This window comes from Cyanistes caeruleus, chromosome 2 (assembly GCF_971803275.1).
Source record: "Cyanistes caeruleus chromosome 2, bCyaCae1.hap1.1, whole genome shotgun sequence".
In the NCBI taxonomy this organism is placed as follows: domain Eukaryota; kingdom Metazoa; phylum Chordata; class Aves; order Passeriformes; family Paridae; genus Cyanistes; species Cyanistes caeruleus.
In genome coordinates this window covers 82,964,863-82,977,030 of record NC_141702.1, presented here as the reverse complement: position 1 = coordinate 82,977,030, position 12,168 = coordinate 82,964,863, and the positions used below count along the sequence as shown (strand labels likewise).

At 46.2% G+C, this 12,168-nt stretch overlaps 1 protein-coding gene across 2 annotated transcripts in view; it reads right to left on the bottom strand.

Annotated features, from left to right (window-relative positions):
* CMTR1 (cap methyltransferase 1) overlaps window positions 1-6,431 on the bottom strand; it is a 35,890-nt gene extending 29,459 nt beyond the window's left edge. Inside the window, exons 1-2 of one of the 2 annotated variants that reach the window (XM_023924415.2) lie at window positions 5,977-6,431; window positions 4,126-4,289 (exon numbers count right to left, since the gene is read on the bottom strand). In XM_023924415.2, the coding sequence (XP_023780183.2) occupies window positions 4,126-4,255 (130 nt within the window). In that variant the 5' untranslated portion in view covers window positions 4,256-4,289; window positions 5,977-6,431. The remainder of the gene's footprint in view (window positions 1-4,125; window positions 4,290-5,976) is intronic. The other variant, XM_023924416.2, reaches the window with a different exon arrangement.
* Window positions 6,432-12,168: the final 5,737 nt, after the last annotated feature.

Sequence of the window (12,168 nt, the reverse complement as noted above, 5' to 3'; positions counted from 1 at the left end):
ACTATATGATGTCATTAGCATCCAGAGAAGATTTTAACCCTTTAAAAACTGGCAGGGTAGGCCCAAGGAACTGGGTGAAAGGTTGGGAGAAAATTTCCCCAGCTGTCTTTTTCTCCCAGTAGGTACCATTATTAAAGTAACCCAAAAACCATCCAGTTAGTGACAGCTCTGAATCCATGAGCCTGCTGTTCAGAGGACATTAAACATCCATGAATTCCTCACCTTATCAATCCACAAAACAAACTGGATAATAGCCACAGTAGCCTTAGTTATAGGACCCATATTTAGGTAATGTACAGCAAATAGGAGAAATACAGCTGTGACCACATGCCCCCGGAACCTGGGTAAGCTAAACAACATGGTTCTACCTAACAAGGTTTCTAAATCCAGCACACAAAACTTAGGTTATTTAAGAACTGTTATTCCTTTTATGCCCTTTTTCTTTCAGTGTTCCATGGGTGGGCGCCAAAATCTGTCTTGGTTCTAGAAGACAGGTGTCTGCTAGGGAGGGCAGGAGCCTCCCTTGGGATGAAAGAATGTAGGCCCCCCTCCCTCCAAATTATTATAATTTTGAAATCAAGGGGCTTTCAGGCAGAGATCTGGGGATAGGAATAACAGTTCTTTACTAGTATAACCAGGCAAACAAACAACAATAACTACAGCATTATCAAGAAAACAGAAATGGGGACCCCGGGACAGCCTTTTCGGCTGAGACGGGATGGAGGAGAGGCTTTGTTTCACAAAGCCCCTCGGGCGGGCAGTCCCAGTGCTCCTGCAGGGCTCTGAGGAACAGTCGGCTGGAACAGCAGGAATGAGCTGGGATCCTGGGTTGGTGGATGAGGTGTATCAGCAGCTCCGCGGCAGTGCCTGGCACTGCCACACGTCCTGGCAGGACGGGGGTGTGAGGCCAACCAACAAAGAGGGAAGAAGACGCAGAAGAAGCAGCAGCTCCATCTGGGTGATGGCGAAATTCCCTTCTCTCTCCCGCAGCAGCTCCACGACCCAGAAAACGAATGCCTTTCCCCCGAAGCCAAAGAAAGCCAGCCAAAAACTGTCCCCACCCTCCTTTCCTGCCCCCTTCCCCCCGGGCCTGGCCACTCTTTGTTCTTTGTTGAGCACCTACTAAATATCCACAGTTAGGTTGTCTTGGCAACTAATGGGTAAAAATTACTAACTAACGGGCAGGCCAGAACAACAACAAAAAAATAAAAAAGGACACCTAACTCTCAACAACCTTGATGAATGTATGAATTTTCTTCCATATCGTACTTAACTACAAGTGTAAATCCATCCCTGACTTAGCCAAAAACTGACATCAAGTACACAGGCATCTACCAAATAGCCAATACTGCAGAAAGGAGAGAAAGTTAAATTTATTTTACTTCAGTTTTATCCCCACTAACCAATTAAAAAGCAAGGATCCTCAAGTTTACTACAGCAAATAAGAGTGTTTTTCACCTCTAGCATTCACTGATACATACAAACTGAAGTGAAAGATAAGGTCAGAAGACACCAATCTTTTTAAAAATACCTTGAGAGAGGTTTGAGGAAGAACTTAATCAAGTCAGTGGTTCATTTAAGGTAGTAAGTATCAACATATACAGCAAGCACTCAAAATAAACCTTTCTCACCAGAACCTAGTGCACCAGAACCTTCATGGGCACCACATAAAGAAGCTCTGTCTATGCCTAGTTCCACCTTGCGATCTACTAGTTGGTAAGAACCTAGGCCTGTAAGAGCTGTATAGTCCCCACTGCTGCTCTCCAGCTGGGAGATGCCCAAACCTACTCACTTCAGACAGGATGTAACTGGGATCTGGGCAGGAATCATGGTAGTCTCACTTTTCTCAGCCTGCTCTGTATCAGCTGGGTGCCAAGGGAGGCCCTACAACCCAATGAGTCCTTCTGTTTTTCCTGGGGTAATATCACTATGAGGATGAAGTAGTGGCACAAGTTTCTTACTATAGCTAATTCATACAACCTACAGAAGCAGCAGTCCACAGCAAGCACAGCCATGCTCTCTGTTGGCCCTCTGTCTCCTGAGCTCCCTTGTTTGCTGAGTGCTAGAAATCATTTTGTGCTGCTTTGTACAACTAGAGGAAGCTGAACTACAAAAGTTGCCCTGACATGAAACAGAAGATTGCTTGCAGAGTTGATCTTTTTCTGTTTATCTCTTAAGAAGGAATAATTTAGCTCCACAGAAGTGTTAAGAAAACCCCCAAAGATATTATAGTACTTGAAAAGAAGGACTGAACTTTTCTTACATTTGTCTAATTTAAGAAAAAACACAGACTATTTCTCTCAACTCACAGATCTCTGTATTTTCCTGTTCTGGGAAACTGAGCATCAGTGAAGTAACAGGAAACAACTGAAAAATCAGCAAAAAAAGGCCATTACAAGAAAGTGAAGTAAAAATGAAAGTCACCACAGTAAAATATACAACTGTAGTTAAAACCCTTTCCATGTGTCCTCAGTGTTTGTTGCTGAGCAATCAGCTTTTAAGATTCAGGACTTGTGTCCCCACATAACAACTACACTAGAGTTCTACAGTATCAACATTTGAGGCTTCCAGCTCCAGACAATAAAGACTGCTTCAACTTGTGTTGCAACATTCTATACCCATCTTGATTTTCAAATATCTATCACACAAGATACATTTGTCTCTTTCACAGAGCTTTTAGATAAGAACACACAAAGGATTTTTGCTTTAGGGTCAGCTACTGCTTTCTGCTTCTTTGGTACACAGCTTCAGTTAACTCTGCTAACTGCTTTTGAGCTGTGTCTTTTCTAGAGACTCATAAAGTGCCTTAAACACAATTACCAACTGCATACATTTCAATGGAGTCCCTTTACAACTCTTCTAGTTTTTAAGATTTGCTAAGCCATGCTCAGCTGAGATTAAATTTCACACCACTTCTTTCCTCAACCTCCCTTCTTTCATTAGAAACCACAATGAGTGTAATAAGACTACAACACAATTATCTCTACCCAAAATATTGTCCTTGAACTATATAAATTTGTTACTTAAACACTAAGGCTCACAGCCTATTTTGACTCATATGAATTCAATAATCAAAAGGGGGGAAACATGAAAAAATCATCAGTTTGAATTTTTTAGCTCAGCTCTGAGTGCACAGAGCATTCCCTACCCCAGCTCTCATATTCTGCACCTCTGGCCTCCTCACTCACCTTGAGCCTTGTCAGACAGATATACACAGACAGGTATACCCTGCAACTACAACTGTTCCCAAACCAGCCCACTCATCTTCCATACACACCCCCTTCCATTTTCACAAGGGAAGGCTCCTTTATGTGTTCAGGCACTTGAACACTTCATGACCAGGAGAAATCCTAAGACTGATGTAGCAGGCATGACAGTCAGGCAACCTGAAGTACCATCCTGAGAGAGTTTAAAGTGTCCCACATGAGCAATACCAATTATGTAGGTCATGTGCCTCATCTGTGGTATATCCCAACTCCAGCCTAGAAAGCACACTCCAAGAAAAAGCAGGCAATTATTCAACTCTGAAATAGATCTTTCTGAAAAGAAACACCTGTGAGGTCCCACAACTCTGCTCTCTCCTGGAAAAATCACACTGAGCCAGCATAAGAGACGGTCCTGCAAAGTAGAGATCCCAACCAACTGGCCCCTTTGTATTCATCTCAATTTCTCCCATCCGCAGAAATGTGATAAGACTACTGATTTTTTTCTTCCTTTTTAAACAAAAATATGATTATGATGCTTTTTTATGGCGTAACACCCACAACACCTCAGTACTGAGAGCTTCCAAACCAGAAATAACTGCTGAGACTGAAAAGATCAATATGACAACAATGTTTAGAGCTTTGGATCATGCACATGTCATCTACCTCAAATTCAATTTTCTACATCTGAATTCATACATCTGAATTCCCAGATGAAAAGGTTTACCTAACATTTTAAAAAAAACTTAAATGAATTCACACCAATCCAAGGTTGTGAAAAGAAATAATGTAGCTTTTTTCCCTAAAGAGAGAGCATACCCTTGAAATTCAGGCTATCAATTAGGACTTAGGAGATGTGGTTCAATTCCTGGTAATTATTTTATATCCCCTGCAGCAGCACATTCCAGATCTCCAACCTTACCTTGAGTAGTATGATTACTAAATTGATTTTCATCATCTGAAGTAGAACTCAGGGTTAATCCCAAGTCTTCCAGCCTCTTCTTCTGCTTATTTTGGGGGCTGCTAAATTCGGGTTCTGTCCTTCTCTTCATGTTTTCCCAAAATGCTAAAAGAAGAAGATCACACCTGGAAAACATTAAGCAAGTTAACTTTCTGTAATGCACATCAGTATGGTGGCATAGATCATGTTAAGCTGTTAACTCATGGTAAGTACTAGGCTTCTCAACATAAATGTCTTTAGGTAACAGTCTTAGCTTCTTTTGAACCGCCTTTTTAAACACCTAGTCTAACTAATCAAACAGGAAACTGATATGGAAATTTCCCTATAACTGATGAATTTCAAATCACTTCTACAACCTACTTATCCCCAAATGCAAGTAGATTAAGTCAACCCAGATATAGACACTTAGATAACTTAAATATATGGCAGTTCATTACTACTACTGATTCAAAGGTTCATTTTATCCAACCAGACTGAAAAAATGTCAGTTCAATCTAATGGAGAATATGCAAGGCAGAAGCAATTTCTCATGAGACTCCAAATGACTCCGACCTCACCTCTGCAAATCTTAATTCATTTGACAAAATTCATGTGTGTGTGGTTGTATTTTTCACCAGGAATCACTGGCAAGATATCCTTGCCACAGCTTCTGCATGTGGCTGATAATTTTGCATAAACCCAGAGAAAGGTCTACTGCCTAAGATAGAATTAATAAAAGCCAGCTTGGAAGGCTTGCAGAAGACAAGAAGCAAGGAAAGGGAAAGCAGGTAAAAATGTAAAGGGAAAAATGCTTAACACACCAGTTAAAACCTCCCTGCTACTGGAAAGGAAAAAAAAAAAAAAAGAAACTGAACCTTGATTAGTGCTTATTATTCCATATAGGATTGTTGGGTTATAAAAGATGTCCCAGGTCACCAATTCAAACCTTTAGTTATGAAACTTATTTTCACAAACACATACAAGGCAGCTTAAGGCCAAATCCTTTCTTTATGCCCACAACTGCAAAATGATCCCACAGGCTCACTGCACTATGGCTAAAAAATCTTCTCCCTTCCACCGGAAATTCTATTACAGACAACTCACCTTTATCTGCTCTTGCTTCAATTGGGGGTTTTGGGGTTTTTTTTTCCCTTGTTTATCTCTAACAAACCAGCCATTTTCTATTTTTTCTGAGAGAGCTTAATGAGGGACCAACACACTCTCAGCTCCCCCCTACCAGCTCCCTATTGAGACCCACACCATCCAAACCCCACTAAGGGTGCCTCAGCATGCCTGCCTTCCTGACAAATTTCAAACTATGCAAAATTAGGTGCAAGTTAGGGACACCCAATCCCTCAGGAGCCCCGCAGCTGCAAGGGAAAGCCCTTCCACATCCCCACAGCCCCCTTGCACCGAACCACCGGTCTCTCACAGAATCATTCCAATCTCAAGTTAGAAAAGACCTCTGAAGTTATCAAGTCCAACCCGTGACTGAACACCACCATGGGCACTAGACCGTGGCACTGAGTGCCATGTCCAGTCTTTCCTTGAACACCTCCAGGGATGGTGACTCCACCATCTCTCCGGGTAGCACATTCCAATGTCGAAATACCCTTGCTGTAGAGGAATTTCTCCAGCTGTCCAGCCTACACCTCCCCGCGCGCAGCCTGAGGCTGTCTCCTCTTGTCCTGGTTACCCGGGAGAAGGGGCCGATCCCCTCCTGGCTACACCCTCCTTTCAGGTGGTTGTAGAGAACGATATGATCTCCCCTGAACCTCATCTTCTCCAGGCTAAACACCCCCAGCTCCCTCAGCCGATCCTCACAGAACTTACCCTCCAGATCCTTGACCAGCTTCGCTGCCCTTCTCTGCCTCTCACCCCTGTCGCACCGCCCGCCGCACAGTCCTCGGTCCCAGAGGCCGAGCCGAGACCCCCCCGCAGGCGGAGGGCGGGCGGAGGGCAGACGGCGGGAGCAGACGGCGGCCGCACCCCGCCCTGACCCACACACGACCAGGGTCGCCGGACAGCGCCGTGCTGGAGCGGGCAGCACTCACGGCGTAAGCGGGGCAGGTGGGTGGCCACGTCCGGCTCCGAAAGGCTCCGGCTCCGAAGGGCTCCGGCTCCCAGGGCGCGGCGAGGGCAGGACGCGAGCCCACGGCCGCCGCTTTCGTTTCCCCGCTCCGACGCGGCGGCGTCACCGCCCCCGGCCCGCCCCTCGCGCGGGGCCTCCCTGGCCGCCGGCGCGCGGCTGTGACGCACAGAGCACGCGCACCCCACGGGCCGGTTCTAGCAGGCGGGTGCTGGGCACCCCCGGCCCCGGCTGAAAACACCGGAATTCTACGTAAAGCGCTACACAGACTTCATAGTTGTTTATATATGGATCTAAAAATCTTTATCGATCGTGTAGCGTAGCGGAAGGTGGAAGTGTTCAGACTGAAGAAGAGGAGGCTCAGGGAAGGCCTTATCGCTCTCTACAACTCCCAACAGGAGGCTGTAGCCAGGCAGGGATCGACCTCTTCTCCCTGGCAACCAGTGCCAGGACAAGAGGACACAGCCTCAGGTTGCGCAAGGGGAGGTTCAGGTTGGATAGCTGGAGAAATTTCTCTACAGAAAGGGTGATAAGACACTGGGAACCTGGGGGGAGGGGGGGGCGGGGCGTGGGTTGAGAATTTTTTCCCCTGAAAAAGGTCTGCCATTCATGTCCAGGGGCAAGCGTCACTACAGGACACAAAATGATTCACACAAACACCTCAGTATCAGAACAGAAAAAACAGTGCCTTTATTCTCTGACTCCAGTATTTATAGATTCTCAACACTGACCAGGGATTGGATAATTAAGTTACCACCTTCCCAAGCACACCGGTCATGAGAAACATCCATCAAAAGACGTTTCTTAGAAGGAATGTGACAAACAACTTATAGGACTTTCATGGTGTCAGGAAAATTAATCCACGAACACCAGAGGTTTATATCCAAAAAGAAGACAGAAGAGTCCTTTTACTTTATTCGAATAAAGGGAGAGGCCATGGGGCATTCCCCTGGGGTCTCTCAAATTTTTGGAGGGCGCAGCCTCCGTTTTATCCTAATTCCCGGCCGCTTGTCCCTTCTCTCTTTCCCCATAGGCTGAGGTACTTGAGAGGTACAGGCTTCCCGGGATGCCTGATACCTGGGATACCTTCCCCCTCCCCCCCCCCCCCCCCCCCCCCCCCCGCATAATCCCTTCTTAATTCTTAACTTTTGTGGAATTCATGATACTCTTTCAGTGCCTCTTTGATCTTTTAGTGGAATCCATCCCATTGTTTCTGTTGTCTTTCACTGATAGCTGCATCTTATCAGCAGACCCACAGCTTGTTTTTAAAGACAAACCCATCATTCCTCTCAATGGGAAAATAAAACTATGAAAATATTATCAGAGGGCTTAATTTTCAGGGTGACAGGCCCATTCTTGCATGAGATTGTCAGATTGGTTTTGGACTCCACAGATCTCTATGAGTTAAATATCTCTCTGTGATAGTCCCCTGTCACAATGTATTAGGAACAGCAAAATGACAACACAGACTCTCTAGCCTTAGTTGCAAAAGAGAGCACTTTTTATTTTTCCAGATCTTGCAGATCTTTTATAGACAGTTCTGAGAAGGTCCAGAAAGGTAAAGCTTTCATTGGTCATGAAACTAACACATCACCAGCATTGATCTGGAACAACATTGTTAGGAACAACACCCCTTGACCATTTCTTAGAAGTAAACAACAAGGTAACAAACAACACCTGCAAAGGTTGTTTTCCTTCTCTAAGGACTGTCTGGAGTCCTCATCATTTTTCAGGCCATACTTTCTCGGGCCAGTGTGAGAAAGTTAAGTGACTTAGTTTCATACAGACACTCTGCTTACTGCCTGATTTCTCACATCAAGCATCCATAGTCCCCCCTTTCACTAGCACCCCTTCCCAACTCTTCCCCTGATGCTGACAGTGGATTGCTTTGAAAGTGATTATCACACTACCTGACAGCTGTCTTCCACAGGAAAACAGCAAGTCTTGAACCCGCCCTGCATCATCTCTTTTGGGAAACAAATCAGCTGGAATAGATCATACCTTGGACTGGGTTTCTGACACAGAGAGAATAAACCTGAGGCCCTGGGAGACAGGATACTGAAAGGATGGAAATTAGGATGCTACTGGGATCATTCCGTAATAGGTCATGTCCCTGGTTCGCATTTGCAATTGGACCCCTGCCTTCAGGTATGTCCTTGGGTGACTTTATGATACTGGTATCCCCAGTCATCTGGTTTATGTTATATATTAAGTTCTGCACCTTTAAGACTGGCTTTGAGAGCAAGAGAGGGGGAAGAAGAAGCGCGCAGTGTGTTGAGGAAAAACATCACTCCCACACATCCTGCTCCTGGACTGTGGTGTCTGCAGCACGGACAGACAGCGGGACAGAGCTTCTCTCTGGTTTTTAGTTAGTTTTAGCTAGCTGAGGTAGAGAAGTTTCCTGGACCTTTGTTTTTTTCCTTTTTTCTTCCCTCTTAGATCTGTGCAAGCCTGCTCTGCACTGAACACCCAGCCAAACCCCGGGAGCTCACGCCTGTGGCCCACCGGGGCCTGGGCCTCGGCACTTTTCCAGCGCTGGAGGGACTGATAAGAACCTGAGCGAGCCGAGCTACACCACATGAAAAGGACTTTTCTTCCTAGACTTGCCATCCCATCGAACAGCGAGAAGTTTTATTATTTAATATTATTAAATTTCTGTTAAATAAACAGCTTTTTCCACTTCTCTCCAAGGAATTTTTTTTTCCCCTGTTTTTTTCCTCTTTCCCGGACCAGGGGTGGAGGGGGGCATTTCCCTGAGGAAATCCTCATTTGGAGTTTTCCTCCCTAATTTGCCCTAAACTAAGACAAATACAGCTTTTGGTGCTTAACGTGGGGTCATGCATGGTATCTGCATATGTTCGGAGCTTCTTCGCCATATCCAGCACAAGGTACCCCTATGAATTGTTAAGCTCACCACGCCCCTGGGTCTTTGGAGCTTTACCCCAGAACATGCAGTTCCTGTTGTAATAAAGAATTGGGTAAATAAAAATTCGGAATAAGAAATTTAAATAAAGTATGTATAATTATAACTAAATGAAAGTATGGAATAAGGAATTCTCCTCCAGGTCGAGGTAGAATTCCTTTTCCAAAAATCACGAATTGCAAAAGAACCCCCCCCAGATAACAGGCTTCAGCAGACTCATCAACTCGGAGGAAAGGACAGGACACAGGCCATCATAGAAACAAAAGAACCAGCCTGAAAGTCTACCTCCAGAGAAAGGCAACGCCCGGCCGATTTCGGCCGGAGACCATCAAGCAAGACAAAAGGGACGAGCCCCAGGAAGATGGTCGTTGCCAGAATCGAACACCACACCCGCCAAACCCATACTACAGAAACTCAATCAAGAAATACAAAGAAGAGACTACTCCTCCGAGATATCCATCGGCGCTAGCCCGGATCTCTCGATTCTGCTGTGATGAAATATGTTAAAATACATACAGACTCACTTTGCATTTGAGGAGACTCTGCCCAGATACTTACTGACTCAATGTTCTAGGCCAGGAAATCCATTCACCAGACAATCAGGGACACTTGGTGAATGGAAACTGGTTGGAATTCTAGCCTGAGGACATAAAATCCCTATAAAAACCCAGGCTAGAGAACCCTCAGACGTGGATTTGGGAACACCTATACCTTGCGTATAGACCCTGTCCACCCAGCGCTGCGCTATCCATTTATTGTGGTTTTTTTCCTCGCTGTTTGTTGCTTTATTAATTTATAATAAATTAATCTTTGTTAATCTTTAATCTGCCGTTGCATTTATAACAGATTGGTGCCGTGACTCGGATCGGAAGAAACTGTGGGATAATCTCGCTGTCCAGGGGGGTACCCCCGCTGATTTCAGCGGCCTGGGGAGCAGAGACCCTCCGCAGTTCGCTCCGATTGCCGAACCAAATTTAGGCTGAGGAAAAACCATAATAAAAAGGGAAACGGATCCAGAGAGCTCGGGAAGGCGGGAGCCTTCGGGAAAGCCGCGGCTTGGTAGCTCATAAAAAGTCATACGTGCACAAAGACGCCCTCGCAGGAAATTGCTGTAAGTACTGTGAGGTTGAGCGGGTGATCGGGCGAGTTTGTGAGAGACGTGACCTGGTCACGAAGCGAGTGTGGACTTCAAGGCCGCGTTTCCATCCTCCCGCGAGGGAATTGGCCGGCCGCGAAGGAAGCGATTCTGTGTGAAAGGGTCTCTCTTTCCTTACTCGTAAAGCCTGAGGCTAAAGGGAGTCTCAGGGGACCGATCAAAGGGGGCTGAGAGAGGAAGGGACGTCCAGTCGAGCTCTGGAACTGGTAAACTCTCTCAGCCAAAAGATTTAGAAAGTCGGAACATCAAGAAAACCCCGGTACAGCTAACCGAGAGGTAAGTATTGGTGCGATCTAGGACTTTCAGACGAAGAAAAAGAAAGACGAACACAACGCAGAGCAGGTAAGAATCGTAAGAAAATGGGACAGAGAAAAAGTAGAATGCAGAAACTAGATAACGAGAAAAGCCCATCAGAGGAATCAAAACAAATGTTAGACATCCCACCAGAGAGTCCTTTAGGATGGATGTTGAGAAATTGGGAAATTTGTCCCGAGAAACGAGGAAAATCCAAGGCAAAAATGATTTATTACTGTGCCGAGATCTGGGGAGGACAGGAATTGAGAAACTGCCTCACTTGGCCAGTATTGGGGACATTTGATAAATGGACGTGCAGAGAATTACTCGCACACGTAGAGAAAAAGGTCTCGTCAGACGCCGAGGAGAAAGAATATGCCAAACTCTGGTTAAATACCAAAGTACGGCTGTTTCCAGTGAAACAGAAAAACGAACATAAGACAGAGACCTGGGAACCCCTGGATCACTTACCCCCTCCATACCGCGGGCCAGTAGAGCCTCCGGTGATGGACCAAGTAGTACCATCAGCACCCGAGGGTTCCATGGGGCAACTGGCAGAAGCACGCTCCCCTCAACCACCGGGAGTAGTGCTGGAAACCCTCACTACCCCCCCACCTGCAGAAAACCCAGTCACCACACCCTCTTTGGAGTCGGTGTTGGCGCAAGGATGGGGCTTACCCCCTCCACAAATCCCGGTCCGGCCACCACAGCTGGGACCACCGAAAGTATCAGAAGGGAACCCTCTGAGTCACGTAGCTGCGGCAGACATCCCGCCAGCAATGAGGGGAAACCCTCCCGCAAACTCCAGTTCCCCTCCTGCAAGCAGGACTCGGTGGAAATCAAAAATAGGGAATGGAGAATGGGGAGAGACAGAAAATGGGCATCGAATGTTCCCTCTCAGGGAAGTGCCAACCGCCCCCGGAGTAATTGGATTTGTAAACGTGCCCCTTAACTCAGGGGATGTACGAGCATTCAAAAAAGAAATGGGGCGACTGCTAGATGACCCATTTGGAGTGGCCGAAAGATTAGACGATTTTCTAGGAAGTAGTATTTACACCTACGAAGATCTCATGGCCATCCTGAGATCCCTGTTTAGCCAGGAGGAGAGAGAGATGATTAAACAGGCGGGCATCAGGGATTGGGAAAGGCGGCACCCGCAGGGAACACCCGGTGACCAAAAGTGGCCGAGCGTGAGCCCGAGTTGGAGCGCCCAGACCGAAGAAGGGAGAAGAAGCATGATGGATTTGAGGAATATCATCGTGCAAGGAATAAGAGAGGCGGTCCCCAGAGGACAGAACATTAGCAAAGTATTTGGGGAATGTCAGGGAAAAGAGGAATCCCCTACCGAATGGGTAGAAAGGTTGCGGAGAAGTCTGCAGATTTACTCCGGGACTGATCCCAGTTCTCCGGTGGGGGAGGTCCTGCTTAAAACGCAGTTTGTGGCTAAATCATGGGAGGACATTAGGAAGAAACTTGAGAAAATTGATGGATGGCAGGAGAAGAGTCTCCAAGAGCTTCTAAGGGAAGCTCAGAAGGTTTATATGAGGAGAGAAGACGAAAAAC